This window comes from Amphiprion ocellaris, chromosome 5, assembly GCF_022539595.1.
Source record: "Amphiprion ocellaris isolate individual 3 ecotype Okinawa chromosome 5, ASM2253959v1, whole genome shotgun sequence".
NCBI lineage: Eukaryota > Metazoa > Chordata > Actinopteri > Pomacentridae > Amphiprion > Amphiprion ocellaris.
The window spans coordinates 23,169,740-23,187,708 of NC_072770.1; the positions used below are offsets into that span (position 1 = coordinate 23,169,740).

The 17,969-nt window shown below is 39.8% G+C and overlaps 1 protein-coding gene and 1 non-coding gene across 3 annotated transcripts; both read right to left on the reverse strand.

Annotated features, from left to right (window-relative positions):
• Positions 1–99: 99 nt before the first annotated feature.
• On the reverse strand, positions 100–13,212 carry LOC111587441 (matrix remodeling-associated protein 8-like). 2 transcript variants are annotated; one of them, XM_055010598.1, is made up of 12 exons: positions 12,959–13,212; positions 12,254–12,280; positions 11,855–12,160; positions 10,699–10,800; positions 10,458–10,591; positions 10,187–10,366; positions 6,896–7,037; positions 3,701–3,859; positions 3,587–3,611; positions 1,936–2,021; positions 1,786–1,857; positions 100–1,716 (listed from the first exon to the last, which is right to left on the reverse strand). In XM_055010598.1, the coding sequence occupies exons 1-12, from the start codon at positions 13,008–13,010 to the stop codon at positions 1,673–1,675; spliced, it is 1,329 nt and encodes a 442-aa protein (XP_054866573.1). In that variant the 5' UTR covers positions 13,011–13,212; the 3' UTR covers positions 100–1,672. The 2 variants fall into 2 exon arrangements, with proteins under 2 accessions (XP_054866573.1, XP_023153173.2); XM_023297405.3 differs by having other exon boundaries at positions 100–1,691; positions 12,959–13,211.
• Positions 13,213–14,024: 812 nt separating this feature from the next.
• On the reverse strand, positions 14,025–14,096 carry trnae-uuc (transfer RNA glutamic acid (anticodon UUC)). The gene has a single exon. It is a non-coding gene; the product is annotated as a tRNA-Glu (tRNA).
• Positions 14,097–17,969: the final 3,873 nt, after the last annotated feature.

Here is a 17,969-nt window from a genome sequence, read left to right on the forward strand (position 1 = left end):
AACCTGATAAGTTGAATTAATATCTTGTAGCCTCAGTATCATTTAGATTTCAAAGGCAAAACAACAAACTAGTGAAACTGACCACAACACACAGAAATCCTCCAGATTTGCTTATTACAATTTTACTGAGTTAGCAGTACAGCACAGCAACAGGTAAATTGGTACTAAGCACAAGTGAGCATGCCAAATGAAGATAAAAGGCAAGTGAAGTAACTGAAGAAAGCAAAAGCCACAACATTTCTTCATTAAGAGATTGTTGTGTGTTTCACACCTTGTACTGCAAGGAAAGTGTCCCTTTGACCATAATGGACACTAGTATTAATATTTTAATATATCAGCTCATGCAGTGGCTCCCAGCTAGGGGGCGCACTTGACCAGGGAGTGCAAAAATGTGGACTGAAAAAAAAAAACAAGGACAGACTGATAGATAAATGGAATAATACAGACAAAATCAAATTTCAAATTTACTGAGGAACCAAAATGTAAATTACAAGTTGAGAAATTTGAGTGGTAGATTCTTAATCATGCTAATTAAAAGTGTTCCAGTCAAAGGTAACGAAAGTTCTTCTTGAAGGTTCTCTCCATTTAAGAGGCGTCCTCAGTTCCTCGGGTCATTAAGCTTTAAGTCATGAGTTTGGGGTGATAATAAATGTCTGGACCTCCCTACGAATCAGAACTAAAGAAGCCTCTTAAATAACAAATGAAATCTTCAAGAATTAAAAAAAGTCCTGTTGCCTTCTGTTAGAGCACTTAGTATTACAAGATGGCAGATTTTTGCTTCATTGTCAGTGTTCTGTAATTGTGCATGCTCGCTCAGTGTCACACTGCCGTGACTCTGTGAGATATTGAATTGAACAGACCCGTTCTTCTTCAACCTGTCTGACGGCAGGGTGAGTATGAAATGCAAACATTTCTCCTGTCTACGTTCACAAATATTTGCATTTACTGTGATAATCAAAAAATAATCTGAACAAAGAGAACAGATCTCTCCTTCAAAAAATCAGCATTAGCACAGAATTTTAAAACATGAAAAGAAAAAGGTACATTCCACAAATTTACAGTCTGAGCATCAAAATAAAACTTTTTTTTTTTTACACACACTGCTAAAATGTTCATTTTGCATACAGTTATTTAAAGCCTGCAGGCAGCAATACACACTGATAATAACTCTTCAGTGGTGTTTCAGTCAAGTTACCTAAGCCAAATGAAGAGAAACAAAGGCAAAATAAAAAACAAAAAAACATCCTTTTAACAAGAGGAATAAAGATTCAAGCTGTAACAACAGATAATTCATGTTCTCTGAGTCACAACCCAGTCAAGCTGTACACATTTCTCCTTCATTTACAGTCAAGGTTTGGTTAGGATTCCCCTCTGGGTGGTGCAGTGATGCTGTGCAAAGTGATCCCTGTCCAGACTTTTTAGTTTGATAGAGTACAGTAATAGAAAACAAAATCCTCTGTGTGTGATTCTAACAATTTGACAACACAAGATCTCAGTGTGAACCGTTTCTACTGTTTTTCTGCATTTCACAACAAAGCTTTTTGCGACATTGACTTTTTCTCTGTGGCATCTCTCCCGCCAGCACAGAAGGCAGTTTGGAGGTGTTTAGTTTGGAACGCAGCCTCTGGACCAGCCAGTGACTCCCATTTCACTTCCTTCTCACTTTTCTCACTTAGAAAACTTCTGCATCTCTGCGAGAAGAAAGAAAAATCAAAGCTGAGGCTGAGGTTGAGGACGAAAATTGGAGATAATTCAAGATGCAAGACGTTGCATGTGTATGCATACCTTTGTCAAGATCAATGACTTTAGGTTGAGTGTTCACATGGACTTTTTCTTTCAGCAGGTTGTTCTTGTAGCCTAAACACAGGAGAGATTCAAGCTTTGCGTCCATTTAAGAGACAAACCACAGTGGATTTACACTTGTCTCTTACTTACCAAATCTTCTCTCCTCCTGACTGCACGCATTCACCTCAGTAACATTCATCTCAAACTCATCCGAGCTGCTCTGACTTCTGCTGGACCTAATATAGTGAGAGAACATGTGGGTGTGTGTTTCAGGATAAGATGGTAATTGCAGTCATGGAAAAAATTATTAGGCCACCTTTGTTTTCTTCAATTTCTTGTTCATTTTAATGCCTTGTACCACTAAAGGCACATTACCTGAAGAATATAATGAACATGACAAAAAGTGCTGCTGATTACATAATACTTTATGTCCCATTTGACATGCTTAAGCTTAATTGTATTCCCAGGGTATATAAGAGGCATTTCTTGTCATAAGCAGCATTGCACATGTAAAGTCCTAGAGTGGTTTCCTGCTTACATTCAAGTCGTAGCACAACTCAGAAGTTGTCAGCTCTCACATAATGTCAAAAACAAAAGAATTATGTGAAGCCACAAAGGCGGCCATCTTGGCATTGCAGGAAATTGGCATGAGTGAGAGACAGGTAGTGAAAAAACTGAAGATCTCCAAGACAGCCGTTCATTACACCAAGAAAAAAACAAGCCGAACATGGTACTACCAAATTGCTAGCTGGTCACGGCAAGAAACATCTTTCTACCTCACAAGATGACCGTCACTCATCCATTGGAAACTGACTCCTTGAAGCTGGTCTGAAGTCACACAGGGCATTGAAGAAGCCTTTCATTAAGGAAAGGCAGAGGAAAGCCTGGTTACTCTTTGCTGGGGATCACAAGGATTAGATTGTTGATGATTGGGCTAAAGTTCTCTTCAGTGGTGAATCCAATTTTCAGTTGATGCCCACTTCAGCCAACTTACTGGTTAGGAGGAAGCTTGGAGAAGTCTACAAACCAGACTGTCTGCCCCTACAGTGAAACATGGGGGTGGATCAGTGATGATCTGGGGTTGTTTCAGTGTGGGTGGAACAGGGCAAATGAACCAGGTCATGTACAGGACTACTCTTGAAAACAGTCTTCTTCCATCAACTGGAAAACTCTTTCCTGCCTCCAATGACTGGATTTTCCAACAAGACAATGCCCCTTGCTACACAGCAAGGTCAGTTAAAGCCTGGATGGAGAACCAGAACATTGGAACCATGCCTTGGCCTGCTCTATCACCAGATTTACATCCACCTGAAAATCTGTGAAAAATCACGCAAAATGGAGATCCACAAGCCCAAAAAAGCAAATTTGTTTGAATTTGTTCAACAGGAATGGGCTGCTGTGGCAGCAGAACAATGACAGAAGCTGGTGGAGAACATGCCAAGATGCATGGCTGCAGTCATCAAAAACAATAGTTATTTAATCAAGTACTAACTCCTGTGTGGATCATGTGACTAAAACAGGCAGAAAAGAAAACATGGAATGCCTAAAAGCACTGTTTTTGGCAGTATGATGCCATCGGTATTGATGTAAGAACTTAAGTGATTTTGGTTATCAAGAAAACCATGGGAAATGTCTAGATATCAGCTCTTAAATTATTGAGCTCTTTTTGTTGTTATATTTGTCCAAACAAATGTAACTTTAGTTGTACCAGGCATTGAAATGAACAAGAAATTGAAGAAAACAAGGGTGGTCTAATAATTTATTCCATGGCTGTATGTGTGTGTGTGTTTTCAATACTCACCTCATGGATACTTGAGGATAAAATTCTGAAAACACAAGAACATTTTAGAAGATTAAGACAAGTAAACTCTTGAGTGCACCGCCTGTAGTCAGACTGAGAAGCTGCAGTTCAGACCTTTGGTTCTATGCCGTCGTGTGATGAGGATGATGATGAGGATGATGAAGGCCAGGAGCAGGAAGGAGGTGAGGACGTAGCCCAGCGGCAGGAGAAAGTGGTGTCTCTGGTCTGGCAGGATGACAGTGATGACTCGCGATGATTCAGCCTTAGTAGTGTCTGAGTGATGAAAAGCAGCAACAGTCAGCATTTAATTTCCACTATTCCTCATATTTTGTCTCAAAAACAGACCAGTGCATCATCAGGAGGTTCACAGATGTAAGAAATGAAACCCGAGCAGACCTTACTCACCTCTAGTAGCTAAGGATTTGTAGAAAGTTGAGGTATTTGTACTTTATCTTTTCTTGCCACTTTCTTCTTCTACTCCACTAAATCTCAAAGGGAAGATATTCTACTTTTCATTATATGTCTGGCAGCTTTAGATACTTTATAAATCAAGATCTTTGCATAGAAAACATAAAAATAGTTTAAATTTTGCATAACCTTAACTGTACCTCAGTCTATACAAATACAGTGGAAGGGAGGATTTTTCAACTGACAAACTGCAACTGGTTTGATAATCATTTAGAGCATCTTTTGATGCCATTTTGGGATACAAAATAATTCTAAAGAGCTCCATCTAAACCAACTACAACAGTAAAATCCTCCATTTACATCAATGTAAGAGTAAAAACGGTTACAAAGTTGGATAAGTTAAAAAGGTAAATAAAAAAACAGCAACTTGAGTTTAATATTGCACTTGTAATAGAGTACTTTTACAGTGAGGTATTAGCACTATTACTTAAAGACTCACAGTAGCTTTGTAGAGTTTGAAATTATAACCTAAAAGCTAACAACATCACATTCTTCTAACAAACCCTATCCAAAGCCTTCCTATGACCAGTGTGAAGCTATATTTGTGCTCATTTTTGTTACATGTTTGTTTTGTCCACAAACACACTGAAGAACTGAAAAAAAATTGAATTCCTAAATGGTACACCAAGAGAGCAGCACATGCTCTCCAAGCATGGCTCATGGATACATGTTTTTTGTTGTGTATGAGTGTGTGTTGCCATTTAACACCTCACAAAGTGTAGATGTTGCCTTTTCTTTTCACTTTTCCTGGCTGCACACAATGCTAAACACATTAGTGGGGTGAGAAACAATTAGTTGGTGGGCATTAGGTGATATGTGTTGTTCTTCTGAGTGTTGAAGAGCAGAGGATGAAGGGAAGCCTGGTTTCATTTAGCTTCATAAGAAGAACGAAAAAGTGCAAGGCCAGAAGCAGCTGTGGACCTCAGACTCAACATATCGGAGCCAAAATGAGATCCAGACTGAGTGTCATGCTGTGATTTACTTTTCCTGGCAGCGAAACAGAGAAAAAGCGACAAGAGCAAGAGGAGTGAAGGAAGGACAGAGCCGAGTGGAATGGAGGAGGAGAGCCAGGGGAGAGGAAGGGGATGCTGGGATGGTTCTCCAGAGGCCTGCCTCGCCAAATAAGCTCAAAAAGACCTTGCCCAGACAAACACGGCACTTTCAGCACATACACGGCTGCATACATAAAAACAGATAACAAGCCATTTTCTCCTGACATGAGAACATGTGTGTTTGTGTTTAAACTCCCTTCCCGATCTGCACAGAGAAATAACTCTGATGGGAGGGAAGGGGAGGGTTGACCTACATCTCCTCTCCCCCTTTTCATCAACAAACTTTTTCTTTTCTTTTTTTCTTTTTCCATCTCACTTTATCTCAAAAACCTACATCCCAAGTTTCTTTTTTAGATCGTTTTGGGTGGACAGCTGGTGTGCAGGTGAAGCACAATTCATGTTCTTGTCAACAAACTACAGAAAAGGCTCCCTTTTTCTCATACAGAGAAAAGAGAGACAAGTGATGGAAAACTGAGAGCTAAAGGAACGTGGTGAAAATAAACAAACCTGAGAATGTAGGATCATCATAGAAGGGGAAAAAAGGAAAGAAACGGACAGAGGAAAGGCAGAGGTGGGGTGAAGACGGAGGGAAACTTCTGCAGAATGTCAGGATGGAGCCAAAGTCAACAGGGCAGCAGACAGTCAGAGAGGGCAAGACAAGGCAGATAAGAAGACTTAATACTGCAGTGGGCTGCGACAGTGTCTGAGAGCACCGAGGAGGAAACTGTACAAACTCACTCCTGTGCTGGGGATAAATCGGGGCAATTCTAACCAGCACATTTCCCATGGTGCAATCCTACTGTATTATTACAGCTCAGAGAGTGAAGGATTAATTGTGTGGGCAGAGCAGGACTTGAGTCCAAACACTGTATCCGAGAGATTCCACTGAAATGAGATCGGTCCTTTTGGCATGCTCTTTTACACACACACACACACACACACACAGATGGACCTGGCCGCAGGCGTTCACATTTCCAAACCTCTCTCAACGATTTTCCCACATTGATACGTCTGCCATTATCGGCTTTGCAGACACATGCACCAGAAACTCTCTCATTTTCAAAGAATTTGAGGTAGGCGGCTGGCACACCAGCATGCCAGTCGAGTCCCCTTTACCCCGCGACACCCCACTCCTCTCTTTATTTCTTTTCTCTGTTACTAATGTGCACACAGTGAAAGGAATTTTCAAGCAGGCCAATGCACTGAGACACTCAACAAGTGAGAGATGGGAACAAGCAGAGCGGAAAGTGGATAAAGACAAAAGCTTACATATAAAAGAAAGGAGCAAAGCAAAGCACAAGAGTGTTGTGTAGTACCATAGAAATGAAAAAGTCAAGTGTGGGGTGTTGAGATGAAGGTGTAAGCAGATGAGGGGGAGGCTTAGGGGCTTTTCAGTGTGTCAGAGTGTGTGTGGTTTCAGGGGTCTGGCGTCGGACAAGCTGACAGTGCAAGAAAAAAAATCTCCCACGAAACAGACAGAAAACGTCAGATAAAAGTGACTTCCTTCACCCACGCTTTAAATTTCTTCTGCTGCTGCTGCTCTGCTGTTTGGTGGGCCCGAGAGGAGATTCAGCGAGGATGAATGAGGACCAAACAAGACGGCACAGAGGGGGAGAGTGACGGAAAAAACAGATGCCTGTGTGTTTTTTTTTTCTCTAATTGTACACATGATAGTTCAAATCTCATCTCAAGTTATAAAACATCTGCTCTGCTAAGGCACTTAGTCACACTGGCACTCAACAAGAGCAGGAAGAGAGATTGTGTCGATGTATTTGTGTGTTTGTGCTACCTTTGTCTTCGCTGGGCAGTGCTTTGGCCGGAACAGTGGTCTGAATCAGTGGAGGCTCGACTCTGACCTGAAACTCTCTTCTCTCGTGTAGACCACAGTAATGATGGTGGAGGTGGCAGGAATACATCCCCTGGTCTGTGGGCTGTTAAAACACACATGTACATCATCAAATGCAGCTACAAACACTGCTTCACAGTTGTATGCGTCCCACAGTTCAGCTAAGATCCAGTGTACATCCATCCAGACTCATTTAACACATTATAAAGATTCTAAAGTGAATAAATTCATTGGAAGAAACAAAAAAATCCTAGCACATGCTCACATGTTTGGCCAATAGGGCTGATTCTGACAGAACACAAAGCCATTGTTACTAGACAACAATTCCAATATGGATGTTGTTGCAAAGAAGCTGCAAATTCTAAAATGTGGATGCTTCACACACATATTCTACCCAACAGCCCAGAAAATCTACAGTCATCACAATTTCAAGGTGTTCACCTATAATTAGTTTCACCAATTCAGTGTTATAATTTTATCCTATAAGACAATTGTGTGATTTTAAAAAAAATCTGAATTAGCTGAATACATTTTTGTTTTGTTTGCCAGAATGTGTTCTTTGAGGTAACAGTGACCTCTGACCAGTTCATCCTCAAGTCCAACTGAACATTCATGCTAAATTTGAAGAATGATGAATAATGGATGAATACATTGAACAATCTGAGAACATAATGCCATCTTCAGAGGTGCTTAAAAGCACTATGAATTCTGTCTAGAGGGTGAGTTGACAGTTAGCATCTGGACTAGACCTCCATAACTACTTAAGATGACCACACATGAAAGCGATAAAAGGAATAATGTCCTCTGAGATGGAAAAAAAACGTGCCTTTGGTTGTGGTCAAGCTGAATAAAAACACACTGACTTCAGATGGGTTTATAGATGGATTATATTGTTGCACTAAAGAAAGGTATTTTTAAAGTTTTAGCTGTAAACTCTGTAATGCATTAAATATTTTACAACAGGATACTCTGACAGCTCTGTTAAACTGAGCCTAATCCTCTGAACCCAAACCCACCAGTGGGTCTGAAAGGCTTTTTGTCTAATAGAGCTCACCAAAATTGACAAAACTGACAGAAACTGTAAAAGTTTAAACCATCATTGGATTTCTTGCTTTCAGCAGTCCTTGAGCTAATTAATGACGCATGGATCTGTTGGGAAAATGATCCAAATCTAAGCTTAAAATCACTTTATTTTACGTCTCATTTAAATTTTCATGAAAAATAACTTCTTTGCTCTAACCACATTCAGTAAAAAAACAAAATTCTGAGCTCCACAGCACAACTGAAAAGCCATGAGTGAATCATTGGCAAAAATTCAGGGACTTTTCAACTGAACTAGTCAGAAATTCCAGGCTGCGGTTAGACAGAGCAGAGCAAAAACAACTGTGGAAACAAATAAAAATGTAAGTAGTAAAATATCCGCGGTGTGTCACCGTTTAAATTTTTTTTTGTATTGGTAACACCTGTGGGCAAATGTGTCAATTTTAGATTATTTTTTAAAAATAATTTTTTAAAAGAAAAAATGTGTATAATTTTTCTTTTTTTGATGATTTATGGCATTTATGTGTCATACGACACAGCAGATATTTTTAAGTTCTCTCTACTTCTAGTCTAGGTTGAGTTGTTTCCATAGAGCTGCAGGACTTTGTATTGCAGTAAAACATGAGCCCACAGTAAGTAAAAACGTGACAGAAACTGCTTTGGATTCAGAGGGTTACGCACATCAGTTAAAGGCTGTTAACAAAATGCTAATTTTCATACAGTGACAATGTTAAAATGTAGATCTTTTCCATCTTTCTATACCAAGTTAACCACCTTAGCTAAGTCTGCTAACATTAGCAAAACTCCACTCTAGAACCAAATTAAAAGTTTGGCACAAGATAAAAATTCAGACAATCACTTAAGTCAGCAGAGTATCTCTACAAAACTTCATTACAATCCAGACAATAACATCAGCTGCTGAAACATGTCGCTCGCTAAAAATCACCACGAGTGTGTAAACTGCTGAAAATAATATTGCATGTTCATGTTTATACAACTTCAATATACTGCTAGCAGCCTGAAAAGGTTCCACACTGTGCTACTGGAATAAAATAAACCCATATAGTTCAGCATCTGGGCTGCACAGTGACGTAGTGGTTAGCACTTTCGCCTTGCAGCAAGAAGGTCCCTGGTTCACGTCCCGGCTTTCCCGGGATCTTTCTGCATGGAGTTTGCATGTTCTCCCTGTGCATGCGTGGGTTCTCTCCAGGTACTCCGGCTTCCTCCCACAGTCCAAAAACATGCTGAGGTTAATTGATTACTCTAAATTGCCCGTAGGTGTGAATGTGAGTGTGCTTGTTTGTCTTTGTATGTAGCCCTGTGACAGACTGGTGACCTGTCTAGGGTGTCCCTGCCTTCACCTGAGTCAGCTGGGATAGGCTCCAGCCCCCCCCGTGACCCTAGTGAGGATTAAGCGGTGTATAGATGATGGATGGATGGATGTTCAGCATCTGCTTCGCTTCATCAATGAGGTAAGAAATAAGTTTTTTTTTTTAATGACTTAACGCAACAGCTGTGTAGTGCTGATATTCCCTCTGAAACACAGTCAACACTGAGAAAACTGAGGAGTTATGTGCATGTTATCTGTCTATCACTCATGATACACAAACTGCTTTTGTGTTACATTAAAACTACAAAATTCCTGCTACTAAGCTAAAAACAGGCTCTAAGCTGACAGTCAGCTGATTGTTCTCTGCAGCTGATCAGAAAACTGGCCTCACGCCACAGTGTGTTTGATGAGCCCCAAAACCTCCTGAACATGAATCTGACCTACATTTTCTGATTTCTGAGCTCGACTGAAAAACACTGGGACCCTGATTGTTCTCTAAAATGTGACCAAAAACATTCAATCTCTGCTTGTAACTGTAACAAACCCCAACAACAATAGTTGTTTCTTCTTTTTTTTTAGTTTTCTTCAAATGATTGCTCAACTTGTTGTGGTTGCCAACCTCATTTCCCCAGTGGAGGAATAAAACCTGACTTGACAAGAGCTGCATTGCTAATGAAAGTTCCATGTGGTTTGGAAACACTGTTTACATGAACACACACACACACAGAAACCCGCTTTTGTTAACAGCTGCATCCAGATTGCATGGGTAGACACATTTGAAAGCAGAAGGAGTGTTGCTGTTTACCATAGCAGTGTATATTTACAATGTGCGGCATTTGCATCCGTTGTTAAGTCCCACATACCTGCAGGTCTGATATGGTGAGGGAGAAGTCTCCCTCTGAGAAGGCCTGATTACTGATGTTCATCTTCCTCTGGAGGAACAAGGGTCCGTAGCTGCGCTGCTCTCCAGAGGCGTACAGGTCCACCAGCCGGTCAGCTCGATCGTGGTGAACTCCAGGAGGCTGTCGATCCCAGTGGACCACCTGGAGAGCAGAGGCACCTTTCAGTCATTATAATGTCACGACTAAAAGTAACTCTTATCTCAGACTCATCTGTCTGAGGACGCCCACCCACCTGCTGGTCCTCCTCCTCGTCGCTCCAGTCCGTCCACACCGTCCGTCTGTTGATGCAGGGCAACACCACGGTGCTCCCCAGCAGCACCACGTACACGGCTTTGTGTCCATCCCAGAACCGCTGCTCTTTACGGCCTTTATGGAAAAAAAAAAAACAAACCACAAACCGAATCAGCAGATGTAAATATTAATGTGTACTTCATCTCTCATGCTGACAGGTGCTATAAAGGTGTGATACAGACGTGATTTGGTGATGTTGAGCTGCACTCTGACCGTCTCATACAGGTGGCAGTAGAGATGATGGAGGTTACAGGAGTACAGGCCTCTGTCATTCATTGTCACATCTGTCAGCACAGGAAGAAACACAAGAAATATCATCATGATCATTGTGTTGGATGAACTCATGGTATGTTGGGAAACTGCACCAGTGCAGAATATTTTTCACATATACTTCACATTTAAAAGCTCTTTAGATGGATAAGGTGAGTTAATGTTGAGTCTATGTGCTGAGGTTGGGTGGCCATCCCTCTCTGTCAAGTGTGATATACACCAGGTTTTATTCATTTGTAAAGGCCATTATTGTTTATTTTTTTGTATCATACATACATAAAGGAGTATATTCCGTTGCAGGTGCTAGGTATCCAGTTTTAGTCACTGTACACCTGCAACATGAAATAACAGTGGAAAATGTTACTCATTTTTATCCTTTATGCAATTCAGGTGTTTCAGTGTAATTATTTTACCTCCAGCTGCCCTTGTTTTAGTTGCTTCATTTGATTTTATATCTAAAATGCTAAAATTCCTAATATTTCCTAAATATCTTACTAATTATTTTCATTATTTTTGTGGTTATCCAAATTACTTGTTTGTGTGCCTAATTTTATTTCCTGACTGTGCTACATGAAGCCTCCATACCTGAATGTAGTTTAAAGTTGAGAGTTTAAAGTTTAAAATAAAGGTTAAATGAAAAAAAAGTTAGGTATTTATGAACTCTCAGCTCAGTTGTTAAGTTTCACTGTTGGAGAATAAGCTACAAGCAAATAGTATCTGATTCTGAAGCATATCAACTGAACTTTCCACCTCTGTTAAACAGTTTACTAAACTATTTAGTTCCATTAGTTAGATAATAATGCAACGTTCTGCCCACTGGCAGATCTCAGTTAAATGTCTTTCTACCATTTATGTCTTTGAAACTGATGGACTTTTAAAAAAAATGCACCTAAAATCTTAACGAAGATTTTAAAAAGGGGACATTGGAAGAGTATAATATTAGCAGTTTGGTTCCATTACATGTCAAATAAGAGCAAAGCCACATGGAGACACACCAACAATGTAATATTAGTCATATTAACTAACCAGCACCACACATATTAAAGTTTAAGCCAGTGAGCGCTTGACCTTTGATGACCAGAGAGAAGTTCCCATCCTTGAAGGCCGTCTTGCTGAGGCTGACCCTGGCCAGGTTGTAGGAGTTGTAGATCCTCTGCTCTCCTGCCGAGAACATGTCCACCACCCTCTCCATGGCGTAGTCCGGATCACTGCGGTACATGTCCCAGTGCACCACCCTCTGCCTGTCCCTCACCCTGTCTCTGGTCCACACCATGCGGCCGCTCATGCACTGCAGCACCATCCTGGAGCCGGCGGGGGCGCTCATATTGTAACCTGCCACCACCACACTGCTGCTGCTGTCTGACTGACAGGACACTGAGGGACAGAGGAGGACAGAGTGTTTAATGCTGGCAGAAGAATAACGCAAAGATGGGAACCATGACTGCACACATAGAAATAGGAGCTTACCTGCAGTGAAGAAGAAGGCCACTGCGACTGAAATAGAACCGGGAGGGAGAAAAAAAGTGAATTGGAAAAACAGACACAGTCAGACAGCCACTGCATGCTGTGTGTTGTGTTAAAATGTATGTGTCCGGTTGGAGGAATGGATCTTTAACCCTTTAAACTCAGATTTAAGTACCGTACTACTGAAGAAGCTTAAATAATAAACACAAAATATGCAGGGGCAGAGTGAATTTTAAAGGAGGTCAAGAGACAATACAAATGACTTACTGCAGCTGTAAAAATACACAATAAATGGATATGTAATTGGAAACGATATGAAATTCATCTGACTCATATTGATATTGTGTGATTAGTTGCAGAGCTTTGTTGCACTGGAATGATGAGTTAGACACTGACTCAGTGATACTCATCTGTCAAGAATGCACAGGAGGAAAACACTGAATCTGGTTTCAATATCAACCTGAAGATTCTCAAATGCATCATTTCTGCCTTTGCAAATTGTCAGGAAATTCATCAGATCTTTCCTAAACTTGAGATAGAATCATCCAGTGCAAGAAAAAAAAAATCTGAAAAAAATACAACTGATTTGTATTTATTTACATGGACAAAATGAGAGGTCTTCTTTGACAACCTTTATATTAAGTCGTGTATGTATACTCTACATACTTGTAACATCTGTAAAACAGTGTCTAACTCCAGCCTACTTACTGTGGATCCAGAGGAGAGCCTGAAGAATAACATCCACCCTCTCCCTCCTCATGTTTGCAGTTTTCAGCGGACACTTGTCAGTTCTTGTCAGTTCACCCCGAAACAGTCCTGAGCAGAAGAAAACTCGTCCTGTTTGTGTATCTGAAACAGCAGCGGTTCTTAGTGTAGTGAGATTTCAGAGTTTACAGAGATCCATCACGCAGCGCCACGTTAGAGCACCAACACAGAACCAAAACAGGACCAAAGTGATCCCAGCCGGGAAATGAAACCCGACTCCTCCTGGTACCCTCCTCTCTGTTTAACTTCTTACAATACAGCATCTCAGGAGAGACATTTGTACAGCTAGCTGTGAATATTATCCATTTCTTGTGTCATATGGATTATCCATCAAACAGTAAAGAACATTTTTGTTTTAATGAAACAAAATGCAGCTGATTAATTAAATTACAGTGAGGAGACTATTGCACTTTACTTAATTTGCATGGCAGATGTATTTCAAAGGAAAAAAAAGCAATTTAATGCAAATTCTACAGTGTATGATCATTTTCTTTTATCACTACAATAGTAAAAAGTTTATAAATTGGCTCCACCCACCTGAAACACACCATAATCAATAATGCAAAAATGATCTGTAATGTAGACAAATACATTAACTCAAGTTGCACTGTTTCAATTGTACATCAATTACTTTTAATGCCTCAAAATTACGTTTAATTTGGATAATTTCAATAATGCTTGGTAAATAAAGATTTGTACCTTTTTTAGAAAGTTGTGGTGACCGAATCATAGAAAGATTATCCATATGATGCACGTTTACGCACAACAACCTGCACTTAGTGTGTATTCCAATAGTATTTCTTCAGTTTAGGATCCCAGGTATTGTCTCAGATTTTCACTGCTTGTGATGGGGACTGTGAGAATTCAGCTCCACGACGCCCCTCAGTGGTTGATTCAATGTTGTGACATGCAGGGGTCGTTACTGACTGGATGACTGTACCGTCGTTTGTCTCAATAACTATCGGTCATGAGATACGTAATCCGAGTTGTGTTTGGTTTCAAAAGTTAGTTCCCATACCGGGAGTCGAACCCGGGCCGCCTGGGTGAAAACCAGGAATCCTAACCGCTAGACCATATGGGACTGTACGTGCAGCAAGTTTGTCCACAAGCATGAACTATATCAATATTTATGAATACTGAAAATCTTTATGTTCTGATCTCCTGTATGGTTTTGCCTCGCTTGTCTCACATAGCGATGGTCCTCTGATACCCGAGGCTTCGACGCATGCGCTGTAGCTCATGAAGCAAACGTATCGAGCCACTGTGCCGAGGCGTGGTTTGGTCACGTGACTCCTGACGTTTGAATCACTTCAGTGACGTTTGAAGCACTCAACTGCTTCGAATCACCTGATTGGTTCGGTTTGTTATGTGAATCACTCAGCGGGATCGAGTGTTCCGGGATAGGAGATCGCTAGTGTTGTTCATCTGAATTGTTTTTCGCAGAATAGATTGGTTTTTTTGCTGTTGTTTTTACTTTGAGAGTTAGTAGTATGTCAGATTTCGTATTTCGTAGAGAATAGATAGATATTATATATATATATATATATATATATATATATATATATATATATATATATATATATATATATATATATATATATATATATATATATATATATATATATATATATATATATATATATATATATATATATATATATATATTCCCAACTCACCACCCCCATGCCACAACACCTGGCACAGAACCTTGTCAGGTGCTTAGCTGACAGACTACAAAACAAAGAAAAGAACAGTTCACTGACTGTTGCTACACTTGTGGCTCTGCAGTTCAAAACTTTTGGATTCACCAATCAGAGTGGCAGCCAGTGTGAAAGAACGTTTAATAACAGAATGCACAACAATTAACATAAAGAATACCAAGCAGCAGTCATCTACGTCACAAGCACCACCACAGCCTCGTCCTCCACCACCAGCAGCACCTTCCACAGGTATTCTTTTTCTCTTCTGAATAGGGAATGACTGACATTTCTGGTGATGATGATGATGATCTTCAATATTTTTCAGTTCAACTGTGGAGCCTATTAGACGAAGACGCAAGTAGAGCCTGGCAAATGCAAAGCGCCACAGCGAATGCAATTGTAGAAAGAACGGCAGACCCACTGGCTTACTGGGCAACCCACAAAACCGTTTACCCAAACTTGTACAATGGAGCCAAACATTTCCTGTGTACCTCAGCCTCATCTGTGCCGTGTGAACAGGTTTTTTTTTTTCTAAGGCTGGGGAAATGGTGAGTAAAAGAAGGAACTGCTTGAGTCCCAAACAATGTTCCCTGTAATTTTTCATGAGTCTGAGCAAACACACAAACTCCCTGAGCGTCCCTTGGACCACTGTGAGCAACATCAGACGTGTTCACTGTGTTCACACCAGCATCACATCCATTCAAGTTACATGGTTCATTAAAAGAATCAAATTACAGCATTTACATTTCTGTTAAAACACTTTGTCAACAGGAGCCAGTTGAAGGCTGCAGTGATTTTAGTGACACTACAATGTATAAGAGTGAAGTTATTGAATATTTGTCTCTCTTTACTGTTGCAGTGGTTTTGCAAATTGCAGACGGACCCTGTTCACTCCATAGACACCAATGTTATTCCTGTAGCTTGAAAGACAGCTACTTTTGATAAAACTGGGCTTGTAGCACATTTTCTGCCTTGCAACAATGGGAAAGAGGCACCGTTTATGTTTTGACAACCTATATCTAACGAGTTATTGATGCTGGAAGTCCCAATCTGTGAATATCTTTCCAACTTTACTGAACTTGGGGCCACTACCACCTAAGGAGTGATATATTTAATTCTGAAAAAAGCATTTAGCCATACTTACAGCTTTAAGTGCTTTATTAACACAGAACTAAAAATTTTGTATTGTTTTATTATCACAGGTTCTGTCTGAAAAGAGGTGGCAATCATTTTAAACAGTGAAATACAACTAACAAAATGTAATGACCAACCAGTGAGTAATACTGGATTCTGCAAAAACATAAACAACTTTTATTTTAAAATAAAAATCTAAATCTTATCTTAACTCAGTTAATGTATTAACTTATTTTTGTGTGTATGCCATGTATTTATTGATTTATTTAGTACTGTTAACATAGAGTTCTGATGTGAATTTTTCTTAAGATAGGCAAAGGCCATTTATTGATTACATATAGGCTTGTTAAATGTTTATTAAAAACTTGAAAAGCATTTAAAAAAAAACAACTTAGGCATTTATTGAGTCACTAAAATACTGTAGAGTACAGACCACATCAGCATGATTATAAGAATCCTCTGGTAAATGAACAACAGATACTGATGTCTCTCACCATATGGACTTCAGGAGATGACTGGGGGGATGATAAACTGTGACCTACTTGGTGTGGGGTTCTCTCTGTTCTCATGTTTCTTACATGTTTGTCCCCTGACAGCCGGGGTCCTAATGTTTTTTGAGCAACACACCATACTATGACGTTTTTACAATGATGGTTCTACTATGGAACCAGTTTGACATGTTCAGGTGTTCTTTGTGTGAAAACTCAGAGATTTCAGGTATCAGAAGGTGGCTTTCAACTTTCTTTATTAACTTTCTGCTTCAACTTTAAATTAAATTTCCTTCACTAAGCCAGCCCTCTGGACTCCCAATAAGCTGTGTTCCTATTGGCTGTCCAGGTGGCTGCTTGGTGTTATCAGGAACACCTGAGCAGCTCAGTGTCTTCCTGCTTTATTTAGCTGCAGACAAACATTTCCTCTGCTTCTCTTCACCACAGAACTGGGTTTAGCTCCATTGCTTTAGTTTGTTCTTTAGGCGTTGGCTTGCAGCTTCCAGCAGTAAAATAGGCTTTAATGTGTTTCTTGCTGTGTTTTAGGGCTTTGTACTGGATAGTTGTCTTGGTAAATGTGGTTCTTTAGCCACAGTTAGGACATGGTGCTAATGTGTGCAATGATTAGTAGATTTGGTGCAGCTGAGTTGTGTCTTTATCTTGGCTGTAGTGAGTCTTCAGAGGTTTTTGGTCAGACACATTCTGTGTTCTTGTTTGAGAACCAATGTTGGTTTGTCCAGAAGGTAAGAGTTCCCTGTCCTGATTTCTCCTGGTCTCAGAGGTTCTCTGGTAGGCTGCAGGAGACTTTAGTGTTTGGGTTGTGCTAGTTTGGTTTTTTGTATGGTTTTCATTTGGACGACTATCTTGAGGCCCCTCCATGTGGTTTAGTGAGGTTTTCTGGAACAGTTCTACAAAGCAACCTGCAGCAGAAGAGACTTTGAGAGTTTTTAGGAAGTTCTGGAGACCAGAACTTTAGAGCAGGCAGAACATTTGTCAGTAGTTTGAGCAGGAGAAAGGTGATCTTCAGAGTAGTGAAATGAGACGGAAACCTTCTTGACCCGTGTGGTGAGGTCCTGTACCAAGAGTTTGAGCAGGTTGTGAAGAATCTGTAATTCTTTGGTCTGAAGCACAAGAAGAGTCGACTCATTAAAGGAGAAAACAGGAGATATGTTGGTTCTTCTGTCGCTCTCGAGTTTCCTTAGACTGAATATCAAGTTTATTAATTTAAATGATTTCCCATGTGAGCCCAAGAAGACTTCAATAAACTCCCTCCATTCCCCTGGACACAACACATTTTATTACCATTGTTAAATGTTTTTTTTTTTTTTTTTTTTTTTAAAATTGTTTTTGAGTTTTAATCATAGTTTTTTTTCTCATTGCTTGTTTAGTTTTGTCAATCTGTGTAAAAGGTGCTAAACAAATAAAGTTGAATTGATAAACTGAATAATTGACTAACTCATGATTGTGACAACAGAAGTATTTTCATTGTGATTTAAGGGTTTATTTCATTTTTAAGGTTGGGGTTAAAATCTTGACAGAAAAAGAAGATTAAAGAAATAAACTACATAACAAAAAGCAATTAAATCAAACAAAAAAAATAATACAATAAAACTTTTAAAAAATTTTATTGTT